General features: G+C 47.0%; 1 protein-coding gene across 1 annotated transcript in view; it reads right to left on the bottom strand.

Annotated features, from left to right (window-relative positions):
• Window positions 1–18,119, bottom strand: part of mast4 (microtubule associated serine/threonine kinase family member 4) — a 369,378-nt gene that overhangs the window by 44,580 nt on the left and 306,679 nt on the right. The window contains exon 5 of the mRNA XM_033018827.1: window positions 16,303–16,391. Within this exon, the coding sequence (XP_032874718.1) occupies window positions 16,303–16,391 (89 nt within the window). The remainder of the gene's footprint in view (window positions 1–16,302; window positions 16,392–18,119) is intronic.

Below are 18,119 nucleotides of genomic sequence, written 5' to 3'. Positions count from 1 at the left end.
GCCAGTTCATTGTCTATATTTAAGAGGGAGTTAGATGTGGCCCTTGTGGCTATAGGGATCAGGGGGTATGGAGAGAAGGCAGGTACAGGATACTGAGTTGGATGATCAGCCATGATCATATTGAATGGCTGTGGAGGCTCGAAGGGCCAAATGGCCTACTCCTGCACTGATTTTCTATGTTTCTATGTCTATGTTTCTATGGAGCGAAGGAAATAGGCAACATTTTGGGCCGAAACCCTTCGTGGTCCAATTGTGGTCCAATCTCCACATTTGATTCTTTTTCCTCTTTTATATTATCGGCTAGCTTACCTTCCAATTTCATCTTTTCTCCCCTTATTGCTTTTTTTTAAAAGTTTCCTTCTGAGATTGTTCCTTTGCTATTTCCTGCTTCCAATCTGGGAGGAAACCGGAGCACCCGAAGCAAACCCACGGGGTCACCGAGAGAAGGTGCAAACTCCACACAGGGAGCACCTGGTCAGGATTGAACCCAGGTCTTCAGCACTGTGAGGCACCAGTTCTACCAGCTGCGCCACCGTGCCGCCCTAATGGGCCTGTCTCACTTAAAACATTAAAACTTTTCATCTCAAAACTTTCGGTTCTCGCCAAAGATTATTGACCTGCAATGTTAATAGGCTCGATGATATAACTGGAACCGCTAGCCGTTTCTGACAAGGTTCAGCCTTGCCGATTTATGGATGGCTCAATTACAATTATTAATTTTTCAAATCCTCAATTGAACCAACTAATTCATGGCAAATGCACCATTACTGTAAAACCAAGCAGTACTAAAGATTGGACTATGATTATTTGTAGATCAATCAATGGGATGTGAATAATCACCTTTGTAACAAGCTGGCTATCTACTGATCCAAGGTCAATAAAAGGTTATATGGGAGAACTTTCTACTTGTTACGGTACTTTTTGTTCCTCTACTCCCTAAAGTGCCTGAGGGTGCAAGCCAACAGTGGCACTCACAATATTTCACTGCAGTGACTATTCTTCAAATCTGACTGTACCTAGTCTGTAGCCAGAAGATATTTGCCAATAATTGAAGTGGCCAAATCTGATGATCCTTCCGGTCAGCGCATTGGCTGATGTGTGCGCACACATGCATACATTGACATACATGCACACGCAAACACACACGTCATCCACATCCAGCCAGACTAAGTACTGGAGATACAGAAACTGCAGTAGCTGGAATCTTGAATAGAACACAGTGCTGGAGGAACTCGGGCGGCATGGCGGTGCAGTGGTAGAGTTGCTGCCTTACACTGCCACGGACCCGGGTTCGGTCCTGTCTACTCCTTGATGATACAAAAGTGAGCGGTTTTGCAGATAGTGAAGAAGGTTGTGAACGATTGCAGCAAGACCTGGATCGATTGGCCAGGTGGGCGGAGGAATGGTTGATGGAATTTAATACAGAGAAATGTGAGGTGTTGCATTTTGGGACGTGGAACAAGGGCAGGATCTACACAGTAAATGGTAGACCTCTGGGGAGTGTTGTAGAGCAGAGGGATCTAGGAGTGCAGGTGCATGGTTCCTTGAAGGTCGAGTCGCAGGTAGATAAGGTGGTCAAAAAGGCTTTCGGCACTTTGGCCTTCATCAGTCAGAGTATTGAGTATAGAAGTTGGGAGGTCATGTTGCAGTTGTATAAGATGTTGGTGAGACCGCATTTAGAATATTGTGTTCAGTTCTGGGCATCATGTTATAGGAAAGATATTGTCAAGCTTGAAAGGGTTCAGAAAAGATTTACAAGGATGTTGCCAGGACTAGAGGGTGCGAGCTATAGGGAGAGGTTGAGTAGGCTGGGTCTCTATTCCATAGAGCGCAGGAGGATGAGGGGAGATCTTATAGAGGTGTACAAAATCATGAGAGGAATAGATCGGGTAGATGCACAGAATCTTCAGATTCAGATTCAGATTCAACTTTAATTGTCATTGTCAGTGTACAGTACAGAGACAACGAAATGCAGTTAGCATCTCCCTGGAAGAGCGACATAGAATATGATTTCAATAAATAAATCTATTTACATGTATACAGACATAGTGTTTTTCCTGTGGGAGGAGTGTCCGGGGGGGGGGGGGGGGGGGGGGGGGGGGGTGATTGGCAGTCATCGAGGTACGTTGTTGAGTAGAGTGACAGCCGCAGGGAAGAAGCTGTTCCTGGACCTGCTGGTCCGGCAACGGAGAGACCTGTAGCGCCTCCCGGATGGTAGGAGGATAAACAGTCCATGGTTGGGGTGAGAGCAGTCCTTGGCGATGCTGAGCGCCCTCCGCAGACAGCACTTGCTTTGGACAGACTCAATGGAGGGGAGCGAGGAACCGGTGATGCGTTGGGCAATTTTCACCACCCTCTGCAATGCTTTCCGGTCGGAGACAGAGCAGTTGCCATACCATACTGTGATACAGTTGGTAAGGATGCTCTCGATGGTGTAACGGTAGAAGTTCACCAGGATCTGGGGAGACAGATGGACCTTCTTCAGTCTCCTCAGGAAGAAGAGACGCTGGTGAGCCTTCTTGACCAGAGTTGAGGTATTGTGGGTCCAAGAGAGGTCATCAGAGATGTTGACCCCCAGGAACCTGAAGCTGGAAACACGTTCCACCTCCGTCCCGTTAATGTGGATGGGGGTGTGCGTGCCGCCCCTAGACTTCCTGAAGTCTACAATGAGCTCCTTGGTCTTCTTGGAGTTAAGGGCCAGGTTGTTGTCAGCGCACTATGCTGCTAGGAGCTGGACCTCCTCCCTATAGGCCGACTCATCGTTGTCGCTGATGAGGCCAGTCACCGTTGTATCATCTGCATACTTGATGATGGTGTTAGTACCATGTACAGGTGTGCATGTCGTAGGTGAAGAGGGAGTAGAGGAGGGGGCTCAGCACACAGCCCTGTGGAACGCCGGTGTTCAGGGTGAGGGTTGAAGAGGTGTGCTTGTCTAACCTAACAGACTGGGGTCTGTTGGTTAGAAAGTCCAGTATCCAGTTGCAGAGGGAGGGGTCGATGCCCAGGTTACCGAGTTTGGTGATCAGTTTAGATGGTATAATGGTGTTGAATGCTGAGCTGTAATCGATGAACAGCATTCTTACGTAAGTGTCTGTTGTCGAGGTGGGAGAGGGTGGAGTGAAGTGCCGTTGAGATGGCATCCTCCGTACTCCTATTCTTGCGGTAGGCAAACTGATAGGGATCCAATGTGGTGGGTAGGCAGCCTTTGAGGTGTGCCAGGACCAGCCTCTCGAAGCACTTGGTGATGATGGGGGTAAGTGCAACTGGGCGGAAGTCGTTGAGGCTTGCCGCAGTGGAGTGTTTTGGCACTGGCACGATGGAGGTGGTTTTAAGGCACGTGGGAACAACTGCTTGGGCAAGTGACGGGTTGAAGATGTCAGTCCAGATGTCTGTCAGCTGCGCAGCACAGGCCCTGAGCACGCGCCCGGGGATGCCGTCAGGGCCAGCAGCCTTACGTGCATTAGTCCTACTCAGTGCCACGTATACGTCGTAGGGGGTGAGTGTGAGGGGTTGGTGATCGGCAGGGAGCACAGCTTTTATGGCTGTCTCTAGATTGTCCCTGTCGAAGCGGCCATAGAAGTGATTAAGCTCCTCAAGGAAGGAGGCGTTGCTGGATGTGGGGGTGGTGTTGGAGGGTCTATAGTCCGTGATGGCCTGGATGCCTTGCCACATGCGTCGGGGGTCGGAGTTGTTGTTGAAGTGCTCCTCAATCCTGAGCTTATGGCAGTGCTTGGTCTTCTTGATGCCCCTCTTCAGGTTAGCCCTGGATGAGCTGTAGGCTCGAGCATCGCCTGACCTGAAAGCGGTGTCCCGTGCTTTCAGCAGTAGCCTGACCTCGCTGTTCATCCGTGGCTTCTGATTTGGGAATATGGTCACCCGTTTGAGGGAGGTGACACTATTGATGGTGGAGTTTATAAAGTCCAGAACAGAGGATGTGTAGGAATCAATGTCCGTGTGGGAGTCAAGGGTGGCCTGGGCTGCAAACGCCTTCCAGTCAGTGTTTCCAAAACACTGCTGAAGTGTGGAGTCCGGTTTCCTCAAGTGTCGCAAAATTTTTTTTGTCACCGCTGGATTTTGAAATGTTCAAAATCTTTTGGCGACCCTGATACGTCAGTCAATGACGCCGGCAGTCGCCAAAAAAAATCGGCAAGTGGGACAGGCCCTGGTTGGCTGGGTCGGTGCGCCGAGTGCCTGGTTTCCATGCTGCCAATGTAAACATTGAATAAGCAATCAGACAGGTACATGGATAGGACAGGTTTAGAGGGATATGGCAGGTGGGACTATGGTAGATGGGACATGTTGGTCGGTGTGGACAAGTTGGGCTGATTCCGGGTATGCAATTTCACCACCAACTTCTCCTGGACCACCCGTATTGATGCAACGACCATGAAGGCAAGCCAACGCCTCCACATCCTCAGAAGGCTTTGGATGTTCGGCACGTCCTGAACAACTCTCACCGACTTCTACAGATGCGCCGTAGAAGCATTTTATCGGGATGCATCACAGCTTGGTTTGGGAACAGCTCCATCCAAGACCGCCAGAAATTGCAGCGAATTGTGGACGCAGCCCAGACCATCACACAAACCAACCATTGAATCTATTTATACCTCACGCCGCCTCGGCAAGGCCAGAAGCGTAATCAAGGACCAGTCGCACCCTGGCCACTCCCTCTTCTCCCCTCTCCCATCAGGCAAAAGGTACAGAAGTGTGAAAACGCACACCTCCAGATTCAGGGACTGTTTCTTCCCAGCTGTTATCAGGCAACTGAATCATCCAACCACAACCAGAGAGCAGTGCTGAACTACTATCTAGCTCTTTGGTGGCCCTTGGACTATCCTTGATCGGACTTTGCTGGCTTTACCTAGCACTAAATATTATTCTCTTATCACGTATCGATACACTGTAAATGGCTCAAATGTATAGTCTTTCCGCTGCCTGGATAGCAGGCAACAAAAGCTTTTCACTGCACCTCTGTGCACGTGACAATAAACTAAACTGTGTGACTGTAACTGAAGGGCCACTTTCCACACTGTGTGACTCTATGATTCTATCACTAAAGTAAACGGCTACTCCGCTGCCATAACCAGAGGTAATGTAACCCATCATTAAGTGAAGATGAAATGTCTGAAACGGTTGCATTAATGTCACTCATTGCCTTAAGCACCTCTGTCATCATGCCAGCCATGATTTTTGTTTCATAAGTCTACTCAGACGGTATCCAGTATAGTGTCAGAATTATCTGCGGAAACATTGCAAAATAGTTGAGTCATCACCATCAAATGCAGATAGTGCTGCATTACCAGTGATCTACCTAACCTCCTCCTATTTAATCCCTCTGCCATTACTTCTCACTAACAATGCATTATAGAGAAGATTATTGGCTGCAACCTTCCCTCCATTGACGAACTGTACACTGCAAGGGCCAGGAAGCGAGCGGGCAAGATCATCTCTGACCCCTCTCACCCTGGCCACAAACTCTTTGAATCACTTCCCTCTGGAAGGCGACTCCGGACTGTCAAAGCTGCCACAGCCAGACATAAAAACAGTTTTTATCCACGAGTAGTTGCTCTACTCAACAGCCAAACATCTGTAGCCTCCCTTTGATCTGGTATTTTGTTGGATCACATGAGGTAAAAATAATGGGGCATTTGGATAGCAGTAAACGGATTAGTCCAAGTCAACATGGATTTATGAAAGGGAAATCATGCTTGACTAATCATCTGGAATTTTTTGAGGATGTGACAAGTAAAATGGATGAAGGGGTGCCAGTGGATGTAGTGTATCTAGACTTTCAGAAAACCTTTGATAAGGTCCCGCACGAGAGACTGGTGACTAAAATTAGAGCACATTGTATTGGGGGTAGGGTGTTGACATGGATAGAAAATTGGTTGGCAGACTGGAAGCAAAGAGAAGGTGTGAATGGGTCCTTTTCAGAATGGGAGGCAGTGGCGAGTGGAGTGCCGCAAGGCTCGATGTTGGGGTCGCAACTGTTTACCATATATATTAATGATTTGGAAGAGGGAATTAGGAGCAACACTAGCAGGTTTGCGGATGACACAAAGCTGGGTGGCAGTGTGAACTGTGAAGAGGATGTTAGGAGGTTGCAGGGTGACCTGGACAGGTTGAGTGAGTGGGCAGATGCGTGGCTGATGCAGTATAATATAGATAAATGTGAGGTTATCCACATTGGCGGCAAAAATAAGAGGGCAGATTATTATCTCAATGGGGTTAGGTTAGGTAAGGGGGAGGTGCAGCGAGACCTGGGCCTCCTTGTACACCGTTCACTGAAAGTTGGCGTGCAGGTACAGCAGGCAGTGAAGAAAGCTAATGGAATATTGGCCTTCATAACAAGACGATTTCAGTATAGGAGTAAAGAGGTTCTTCTGCAGTTGTATAGGGCTCTGGTGAGACCACATCTGGAGTATTGTGTACAGTTTTGGTCTCCTAATTTGAGGAAGAACATCCTTGTGATTGAGGCAGTGCAGCGTAGGTTCACGAGATTGATCATTGGGATGGCGGGACTGTCATATGAGGAAAGATTGAAAAGACTAGGCTTGTATTCATTGGAGTTTAGAAGGATGAGGGGGATCTTATAGAAACATATAAAATTATAAAAGGACTGGACAAGCTAGATGCAGGAAAAATGTTCCCAATGTTGGGAGAGTCCAGAACCAGGGGCCACAGTCTTAGAATAAAGGGGAAGCCATTTAAGACTGAGGTGTGAAAAAACGTTTTCACCCAGAGAGTTGGGAATTTATGGAATTCCCTGCCACAGAGGGCAGTGGAGGCCAAGTCACTGGATGGATTTAAGAGAGAGTTAGATAGAGCTCTCGATGGGGTTTTCATAATAGGGTTGCCTACTTTTAATCCTCCCTTTTGAATTTGTTATTTTGACTTTAGAGATGCAGTGTAGAAACAGGCCCTTCGGCCCACCGGGTCCGCACCAACCAACGATCACCCCGTACACTAACACTATCCTACACACCCTGGGACAATTTATAACGTTTTTTCTCATCTCAGTCCTAAATGGCCTGCCTCCCCTTTATTCTTAGACTCTGGCCCCTGGTTCTGGACTCCCCAAACATTGGGAACATTTTTCCTGCATCTAGCTTGTCCAGTCCTTTTATAATTTTATACGTTTCTATAAGAATCCCTCTCATCCTTCTAAATTCCAGTGAATACAAGCACAGCCTTTCCACATATGATGCTATCTGACCCGCTGAGTTCCTCCAGCACTTTGTGTTTTACTCCTGGATAATAGATGTAGGGACACAGAGATAGTCGCGGATTTGTACAGGGCAGAAGCAGGCCCTTCGGCCCACTGCATCTGTGCTGGCCGTTTGACAATCTACACTTTCCCATCAGGATCCCTTTAAATCTCATCCCTCTCACCGGAAACCTATTGTTTTTTATTCGCCGATCCAGGGAAAGATATTCAAAACATCTACCCTATCTATAGTACGTGTGCCATAATTCTATATCAGGTCACGCATCATGGTCTGGTTTGGCTCAGCAACCAAGCACGACATCCAAAGACTGCAGAGCATCGTTTGATCAGCTGTGAAGATTGTTGACTGCAACCTTCCCCCCCCATTGACGAACTGTACACTGCAAGGGCCAGGAAGCGAGCGGGCAAGATCATCTCTGACCCCTCTCACCCTGGCCACACACTCTATCGAGGGGATTTATCGCTGTCGTTGCCTCAAAAAGGCTGGCAGTATCATCAAAGACCCACACCATCCTGGCCACATACTCATCTCCCTGCTACCTTCAGGTAGAAGGTACAGGAGCCTGAAGACTGCAACGACCAGGTTCAGGAATAGCTACTTCCCCACAGCCATCAGGCTATTAAACCTGGCTCGGACAAAACTCTGATCATTAATAACCCATTATCTGTTATTTGCACTTTATCAGTTTATTTATTCATGTGTGTATATATTTATATCATGGTATATGGACACACTGATCAGTTTTGTAGTAAATGCCTACTATGCTCTGTGTGCTGAAGCAAAGCAAGAATTTCATTGTCCTGTCAGGGACACATGACAATACACTCACTTGAACTTGAACTCTTTGAATCACTTCCCTCTGGAAGGCGACTCCGGACTGTCAAAGCCGCCATAACCAGACATAAAAACAGCTTTTTTTCCACAGGCAGTAGCTCTACTCAATGACCAAAAGTCTGTAGCCTCCTTTTGCTCTGGTATTTTATTTCATTCTTCACGTGTAAATTATAATGTTTTATTTTTAATTGTCTACTATATATTGTCTACTATATACTTGCGACCAAAGCACCAAGACAAATTCCTTGTATATTTTCATACTTGGATAACAACATTTATTCACTTCAATTCTATTCAATCAGCCTGTTTTGTTACAGGGAAAACAATCCTCGCAGTGATGATCTTGCCTTATAACTAAGTCCAGGCAACATCCTAGTAAATCTCCATTGTTTGTGATCACACTTTTAGCTCTGCATATCAACAGGGTTTTTACAGGTTACTGGTGGAGAGAAGATTTATTCCAAATAAATTAAGTGTTACACATTCTAATCAGAATAGAGTCACAGAGTATTCTAATCTGAATAGAGACACAGTGTGGAAACAGGCCCTTCTTCTCAACTTGCCCACACCAGCCCAATATGTCCCAGCTAGATGGACACAAAATGCTGGAGTAACTCAGCGGGACAGGCTGCATCTCTGGAGAGAAAGAATGGGTGACGCTTCGGTGCGAGAAGGGTCGCGACCCGAAACCTCACCCATTCCTTCTCCCCAGAGATGCTGCCTGTCCCGCTGAGTTATTCCAGCTTTTTGTGTATATCTTCAGTTTAAACCAGCACCTGCAGTTCCTTCTTAAACATGTCCCAGCTACACTAGTCTCACCTGCCCATATCCCTCCAAACTTGTCCTACCCATGTTCCTGTCTAACTTTTTCTTAAATGTTGGGATAGTCCCAGCGTCAACTACCTCCTCTGGCAGCTTGTTCCACACACCCACCACCCTTTCTGTGAAATAGTTACCCCTCGGATTCCTATTAAATCTTTTGCCCTTCCGTAAACCTATGTCCTCTGGTCCTCGATTCACCTACTCCTGACAAGAGATTGTGTGCGTCTACCCGATCAATTCCTCTCATGAATTTATACACCTCTATAAGATCACTCCTGATCCTCCTGCGTTCCAAGGAATAGAGTCTACTCAACCTCTCCATATAGCTCACACCCTCTAGTCTTGGCAACATCCTGTACCCTTTCAAGCTTGACATCTTTCCTATAACATGGTGCCCAGAACTGAACACAATACTCTAAATGCGGCCTCATCAACATCTTATACAATTGCAACACGACCTCCCAACTTCAATACTCATTCTGATAATTCATTTTAATTTGAATAATTTCTAATTTGTAACCACCTTTTATTCCTCCCCTTTGTTTACTAATGGCTGTATCCCTTTGTTCTAATTGCTGTGTTTTCTCTCATCTGTCACTGTCAGCTGTTGTTTAAAAGTAATCGGAACCTCGATCGACCTTGCTCTGCACAATTACCACCAGCATTTTCTTATTTTCGCTTTCATCACTCCCACTCTCTGCAACTTTAAACATGCTGGCTTCCTCGCCTCTCTGGTTCGATTAAGATCCCCTGACTCTTTTTCTCTCCTGATGGATAGATACAAAAAGCTGGAGTAACTCAGCGGGACCGGCAGCATCCCTGGAGAGAAGGAAGAGGGGAGCTTCTGGGTCGAGACCCCTCTTCAGACTGTGCGAACACTAATTTAATAATGTGTGAGACTTTAAATCAGGATAGATTTGTGTGTTTTGAATGTTTCCTTGTGTGTTATGTGTGGGGGGTGGTGTGGGGGGGTGAGGGGGAAACCGTTTCGGCCGCCTCTTCCATGGAGAGGCGACTTTTTCAGGTCGCCTCCCCCGTGGCCTAACAGCATGGATCGGCGCCGACTTTCCCGGAGACGCGCCCGGAGCTTCAGCGGCGGGCACAGCGTGGACTCTCGGCACGGAGCGGGTGAGACCTCGCTGGAGGGGAGCGCTCCGTTACGCTGGCCCGCGGCAGCCGGCAGCCTGAAGCAGCGGTCTGCAGAATTCAAGCTGGTGCGGCGTCTACAGCCCGGGATCTCACGTTGGGGACCCGGGGGGAAGAAGCTTCCACCGCCGGCCCGCGGCCATCTTCTACCGCGGGCGTGGTATGGACTTAACATCACCCCAGGAGGGGAGCTTCGACCGCCGGCCCTGCAGACTGCGGTGCTTCCGGCTGCGGCACGGCAGGTACTTTAAAACTTTGACCGCCGGCCTGCGGCCTACACCAGCCTGAAGCCGCGGTCTCTGGTTGGGAAGAGCCGATCCTGGACTCACCTTGACTTTGACTTTGTCCCTTACCATCTGGACCTCCGCAGCAACGGCTGTGGAGGGTGGAGGTCCCGACCACGGGGGAAAATGGAGGAGGACTGGCCAAGCTCTGTGCCTTCCACCACAGTGATGAATGCTGTGGTGGATGTTTGTGTAAAATTTTAATGTGGTTGTGTTCTTTATTATTGTACCGCTGCTGGCAACCCAAATACCACCGACCTTGGTTGTGTGGCAATTAAATTATTTCTAAATTATTTCTAATTCTAAATTAGGATATCGTGAGAACAAATGTTGGTGAAAACAGGTTTAGAGTTGAGATTTTTACGGAACAGATTATTCAACAAAAGGACAACATTTATTTTATGAATGAGGATCAAACTTGCATTCCAATAGCATCAATCATCACAGGAGGGTTTGCCAACAGTGAAGACACAAGGAACTGCAGATGCAGGAATCTTGGGTAAAGCACAAAGTGCTGGAGGAACTCAGCAGGTCAGGCAGCATCTGTGGAGGGAATGGACTGGCGACGTATCGGGTTGGGATCCTACTTCAGAATGACTTTGAAAATTAAAAGCCTAGCAGAATGAACACGTTTCACGAGTCTGATATAACCATATAAACCATATAACAATTACAGCACGGAAACAAACCATCTCGGCCCTACAAGTCCGTGCCGAACAACTTTTTTCCCTTAGTCCCACCTGCCTGCACTCATACCATAACCCTCCATTTCCTTCTCATCCATATGCCTATCCAATTTATTTTTAAATGATACCAATGAACCTGCCGCCACCACTTCCACTGGAAGCTCATTCCACACCGCTACCACTCTCTGAGTAAAGAAGTTCCCCCTCATGTTACCCCTAAACTTCTGTCCCTTAATTCTGAAGTCATGTCCTCTTGTTTGAATCTTCCCTATTCTCAAAGGGAAAAGCTTGATCACATCAACTCTGTCTATCCCTCTCATCATTTTAAAGACCTCTATCAAGTCCCCCCTTAACCTTCTGCGCTCCAGAGAATAAAGACCTAACTTATTCAATGATGAAGGGTCCCAATCCGAAACGCCGCCTGTCCATTCCCTCCGCAGATGCTGCCTGATCCGCTGAGTGCCTCCAGCACTTTGTGAGCTACCAGTAGTGTCTTGCAGTAAATTATTTCTGAAGAGCTGGGAAAAATAGCATCCATTTTGGTGGTGGCAAAATCCCACAATGGTAACCAAGGAAGTAACTAAATGATCAGTTTGAAAAGACTGTTGAGGGTTCAATGTGTTCGTCTTGACCTCAGAGATACCACGTGGTAACAGGCCCTTCGGCCCACCTGGTCCGCCCCGACCAGTGATCACCCTGCACACCAGCACTACCCTACACACTAGGGACAATTTATAACTTACAGATTAACCAACAAACCTGTACATAGAAACATGGACAAATAGGTGTAGGAGTAGGCCGTTCAGCCCTTCAAGCCAGCACCGCCATTCAATACGATCATGGCTGATCATCTAAAATCAGTACCCCGTTCCTGCTTTCTCCCCATAATCCCTTGATTCCTTTAACCCGAAGAGCTATATCTAACTCCCTCTTGAAAACATTCAGTGAATTGGCCTCCAATGCCTTCTGTGGCAGAGAATTCCACAGATTCACAACTCTCTGGGTGAAAATGTTTTTCCTCATCTCAGTCCTTAATGGCCTACCCATTATTGTTAAACTGTGACCCCTGGTTCTGGACTTCCCCCAGACATTGGGAACATTTTTCCTGTATCTAGCCTGTCCAATGCTTTAAGAATTGTATATGTTTCTATGAGATCTCCTCTCATCCTTCTAAATTCCAGTGAATACAAGACCAATCGACCAATTCTTTCATCATATGTCAGTCCTGCCATCCTGGGAATTAACCTGGTGAACCTACGCTGCACTCCCTCAAATTAGGAGACCAAGCACACAATACTCCAGGTGCGGTCTCACCAGGGCCCTGCAGTAGGATCTCCTTGTTCCTAACTTCAAATCCTCTCGCAATGAAGGTCAACATGCCATTAGCTTTCTTCACTGCCTGTTGTACCTGCATGCTTACTTTCAGTGACTGATGTACAAGCACACCCTGGTCTCGTTGCACCTCCCCATTTCCGAATCTGATTCAGATTATTATCATTCAGAAAATAATCTGCCTTCCTGTTCTTGCCACCAAAGTGGATAACCTCACATTTATCCACATTATACTGCATCTGCCATGCATCTGCCCACTCACCCAACCTCTCCAAGTCACCCTGCAGCCTCATAGCATCCTGCTCGCAGCTCAAACTGCCACCCAGCTTTTGTTTCATCCGCAAACGTGGAGATGTCACATTGAATTCCCTCGTCTAAATTGTTAATAAACATTGTAAATAACTGGGGTCCCAGCACTGAGCCTTGCGGCACCCCACAAGTCACTGCCTGTCATTCTGAAAAGGACCCGTTAATTCCTACTCGTTGCTTCCTGTCTGCCAACCAGTTCTCAATACCCTGCCCCCAATACCATGTGCTCTAATTTTGCACACTAATCTCTTGTGTGGGACCTTGTCAAAGGCTTTTCGAAAGTCCTGATACACCACATACTACTTGTTACATCCTCAAAAAATTCCAGAAATATTCCATGCTGACTTTGACCGATCCAGTCACTGCTTTCCAAATGCGCTGCTATAACATCTTTAATAATCGACTCAAGCATCTTCCCCACCACCGATGTAAGGCTAACTGGTCTATAATTCCCCGTTTTATCTCTCCCTCCTTTCTTAAAGAGTGGGGTTACATTGGCTACCCTCCAGTCCACAGGAACTGATCCAGAGTCGAGAGAACATTGGACAATGATCACCAATGCACCCACGATTTCTAGAGCCACCTCCTTGAGTACTCTGGGATGCAGACCATCAGGGCCAGGGGATTTATCTGCCTTCAGTCCCAAAAGTTTAACTAACACCATTTCCTGACTAATGTGGATTCCCTTCAGTTCCTCCGGTCCCTTTGTTTTTCCTGGAAATTGTTTGTGTCTTCCTTTGTGATGTCTTTGGAGTGTGACAGGAAACTGGTGCATACGGGGAAGACCCACGCAGGTCACGGGGAGAACGTACGAACTCCGTACAGGCAGCATCCCTAGTCAGGATCGAACCTGGGTCTCTGGCGCAGTAGGGCAGCAAATCTACCGCTGTGCCACCTAAACCACAGTGGAATCATTTATATTAATCTGAAGGGGAAGATAGTCTTCCTTTACCACTTCATCCCATCTAATCTGTGGCTCTGTCTCAATAGAATGACACCACCATTGCAAGGCTAAGACTTTAAAAATTCAAAGCCAAACAATTGAGCATATTTTGAGAGATAGATGTACTTGAATTGTGGGAATCAGAATAAAACTGTCAATGATGATTTAAGAGCAAAAATCAAAAAATAACAGGGACACATTTATGACTTCAAATGTTTTAATCTTCAATAGTTAAAGATTCCTCACTTCTGAAATATCAGTTTGTCGAGGCAATGGTTTTCAATAAATTTTTTAATACGACATTATTTTAGCTGAGGAATATACAAGGAACTGCAGTTGCTGGTTTACAGAAAAAGACACAAAGAGTTGGAGTAACTCAGCGGGTCATACAGCATCTCTGGAGAACATGGATAAGTATATGCAGTGGTGGAGTATTAGTCGGGAAGTGGTGTTGGGTAAATTGAATGGATTAAAGGCCGATAAATCCCCAGGGCCAGATAGGCTGCATCCCAGAGTACTTAAGGAAGTAGCTCCAGAAATAGTGGATGCATTAGTAATAATCTTTCAAAACGCTTTAGATTCTGGAGTAGTTCCTGAGGATTGGCGGGTAGCAAACGTAACCCCACTTTTTAAGGAGGGAGGGAGAGAGAAAACGGGGAATTACAGACCAGTTAGTCTAACATCGGTAGTGGGGAAACTGCTAGAGTCAGTTATTAAAGATGGGATAGCAGCACATTTGGAAAGTGGTGAAATCATTGGACAAAGTCAGCATGGATTTACGAAAGGTAAATCATGTCTGACGAATCTTATAGAATTTTTCGAAGATGTAACTAGTAGCGTGGATAGGGGAGAACCAGTGGATGTGGTGTATCTAGACTTCCAGAAGGCTTTCGACAAGGTCCCACATAAGAGATTAGTATACAAACTTAAAGCACACGGCATTGGGGGTTCAGTATTGATGTGGATAGAGAACTGGCTGGCAAACAGGAAGCAAAGAGTAGGAGTAACGGGTCCTTTTCACAATGGCGGGCAGTGACTAGTGGGGTACCGCAAGGACTCAGTGCTGGGACCCCAGCTATTTACAATATATATTAATGATCTGGATGAGGGAATTGAAGGCAATATCTCCAAGTTTGCGGATGACACTAAGCTGGGGGGCAGTGTTAGCTGTGAGGAGGATGCTAGGAGACTGCAAGGTGACTTGGATAGGCTGGGTGAGTGGGCAAATGTTTGGCAGATGCAGTATAATGTGGATAAATGTGAGGTTATCCATTTTGGTGGCAAAAACAGGAAAGCAGACTATTATCTGAATGGTGGCCGATTAGGAAAAGGGGAGATGCAGCGAGACCTGGGTGTCATGGTACACCAGTCATTGAAAATAGGCATGCAGGTGCAGCAGGCAGTGAAGAAAGCGAATGGTATGTTAGCTTTCATAGCAAAAGGATTTGAGTATAGGAGCAGGGAGGTTCTACTGCAGTTGTACAGGGTCTTGGTGAGACCACACCTGGAGTATTGCGTACAGTTTTGGTCTCCAAATCTGAGGAAGGACATTATTGCCATAGAGGGAGTGCAGAGAAGGTTCACCAGACTGATTCCTGGGATGTCAGGACTGTCTTATGAAGAAAGACTGGATAGACTTGGTTTATACTCTCTAGAATTTAGGAGATTGAGAGGGGATCTTATAGAAACTTACAAAATTCTTAAGGGGTTGGACAGGCTAGATGCAGGAAGATTGTTCCCGATGTTGGGGAAGTCCAGGACAAGGGGTCACAACTTAAGGATAAGGGGGAAATCCTTTAAAACCGAGATGAGAAAAACTTTTTTCACACAGAGAGTGGTGAATCTCTGGAACTCTCTGCCACAGAGGGTAGTTGAGGCCAGTTCATTGGCTATATTTAAGAGGGAGTTAGATGTGGCCCTTGTGGCTAAGGGGATCAGAGGGTATGGAGAGAAGGCAGGCACGGGATACTGAGTTGGATGATCAGCCATGATCATATTGAATGGCTCGAAGGTCCGAATGGCCTACTCCTGCACCTAATTTCTATGTTTCTATGTTTCTATATGTTTAAGAAAGAACTGCGGATGCTGGAAAAATCGAAGGTAGACAAAAATGCTGGAGAAACTCAGCGGGTGAGGCAGCATCTATCGAGCGAATGAATAGAGGCTGCCTGACCTGCTGTGTTTAGTTTAGTTTAGTTTAGAGATATAGTGTGGAAACATACCCTTCGGTCCATCGAGTCCGCGCCGAACAGCCATCCCCGCGCACTCACACTATCCCACACACATTAGGGACAATTATACCAAGCCAATTAACCTACAAACCGGTACGTCTTTGGAGTATGGGAGGAAACCGGAGATCCCGGAGTAAACCCACGCAGGTCACGGGGAGAACGTACAAACTCCGTACAGGCAGCACCCGAAGTCAGGATCGAACCCTGACTTCTCTGGCGCTGTGAGGCAACAACTCTACCGCTGCACCACCGTGCCACCCTCCAGCTCTTTATGTATTTTTCTTCTTACTTTAGCTCTCCACATTTGTTTCAAGGGGCATAGATTACAGTGTTGTCATCTGCATGAATGGACAGACTGAGCAAAAGACCAGCGACATCCAGCCCAGAGCTATTGGAAGCACTCTGGGCATATTAATTAACGCAATGTAAAGCACCACACTGATTTGAATGGGGTGAAAGGCTGACCAGGCAGCAGCGATGCCTTACCTGAATGAGCAGGGAGAGGTGAGTGAGGACACGGAAGGGCGGTCGACTGACTGCTTCCGATCAGACTTTTCCTGTTGTTGGTGCGGCAACTGAGTATAAAAGAGCGAAAACAAATGGTTACTTTTACACAGTACAGTACTTTGTTAATTACCAGTTTATACATCCCCATGAAAACATAGAAACATAGAAAATAGGCGCAGGAGGCCATTCAGCCCTTCGAGCCAGCACCGCCATTCATTGTGATCATGGCTGATCGTCCCCTATCAATAACCCGTGCCTGCCTTCTCCCCATATCCCTTGATTCCACTAGCCCCTAGAGCTCTATCTAACTCTCTCTTAAATCCATCCAGTGATTTGGCCTCCACTGTAATTCCAATCTGTAATTCCCCGTTTTCTCTCTCGCTCCTTTCTTGAAAAGTGGGATAACATTAGCTATCCTCCAATCCACAGGAACTGATCCTGAATTTATTGAACATTGGAAAATGATCACCAATGTGTCCACTATTTCTAGAGCCACCTCCCTGAGGACCCTGGGATGCAGACCGTCAGGCCCAGGGGATTTATCATCCTTCAGTCCCATTAGCCTACCCAGTACTATTTCTCTCCTAATTAACATTTCTTTCAGTTCCTCTACCCCCTTAGATCCTCTGTCCTCCAGTACATCTGGGAGATTGTTTGTGTCTTCGTTTGCGAAGACAGATCCGAAGTACCTATTCAATTCTTCTGCCATTTCTTTGTTCCCCATAATAATTTCACCCGTGTCTGCCTTCAAGGGATCCACATTTGACTTTGCTACTCTTTTTCCCTTAACATATCTAAAGAAGCTTTTACTGTCCTTCTTTATATTCCTAGCCAGCTTCCCTTCGTACTTCATCTTTTCAGCCCGTATAGCCCATTTTGTTTCCTTCTGTTGTCCTATGAAAGTTTCCCAATCCTCTGGCTTCCGGCTACTCTTTGCTGCCATTTTTGTTCCACTGTCATCCCTGCTAGTGTATCTTTCCAGTCAACCTTGGCCAGCTCCTCCCTCAAGGCCCCATGGTCCCCTTTATTCAACTGCAATACTGACACTTCCGATTTTCCCTTCTCCCTTTTATGTGCCGTTCCTAACTGTCACTGTATGTCATGTTGTCACTTGTGGGCGGAGCACCAAGGCAAATTCCTTGTATGTGAATACTTGGCCAATAAACTTCTTCATTCATTCATGAATGAATGACACCAATTTCAAAGCAAAAATATGGATTCAATCTGCTAATAAACTCAAAATGGGACTCTCTCCTTCCACAGATTCTTCCTGTCCTGTTTTCCAGCATTTTCAGTGTAGGCACCAAAACTAACCAGGCACCAAAACCAACCAGGCACCAAAACCAACCAGGCACCATAAACCAAACAAACAGATGGCACCAGGACAACACCTGCCTAAAGGGCCAGTACCACGAGCATGCGACTCCATGCAGCAAGTGCAACCTAAAGGGCCTATCCAATGAGTATGCGACTGCACACGGCAAGCGCGACCAAACCAGAAGCGGGGGCCGCGCGGAGGTCGAGTGAGTGACATGATGTTCGAGCGAAGTCCGCTGGAAATTCGCACGTGACGTACGGCGTCGAGGCGGTGCGTGCGGCTGCGGGATTTTTGAACACGGTCAGTTTTGTCGGGACCAGCTCCGCACAACTCCATACGGCTCCGGCGATCGAAGGCCGCGAGGCCGTACGGCTCAAGCGACCACGTTAGGTCGCGCTTGTCGCATGCTCGTGGGACAGGCCCTTTATACTACCTGGAAAGCCCTAAACCGCCTCCGCACTGGAATGGGACGTTGTGG

The sequence above is a fragment of the Amblyraja radiata genome, chromosome 3 (assembly GCF_010909765.2).
Source record: "Amblyraja radiata isolate CabotCenter1 chromosome 3, sAmbRad1.1.pri, whole genome shotgun sequence".
Taxonomy (NCBI): domain Eukaryota; kingdom Metazoa; phylum Chordata; class Chondrichthyes; order Rajiformes; family Rajidae; genus Amblyraja; species Amblyraja radiata.
Note: the sequence above shows the minus strand (reverse complement) of the source record. Positions and strands in the feature narration are given on the sequence as shown.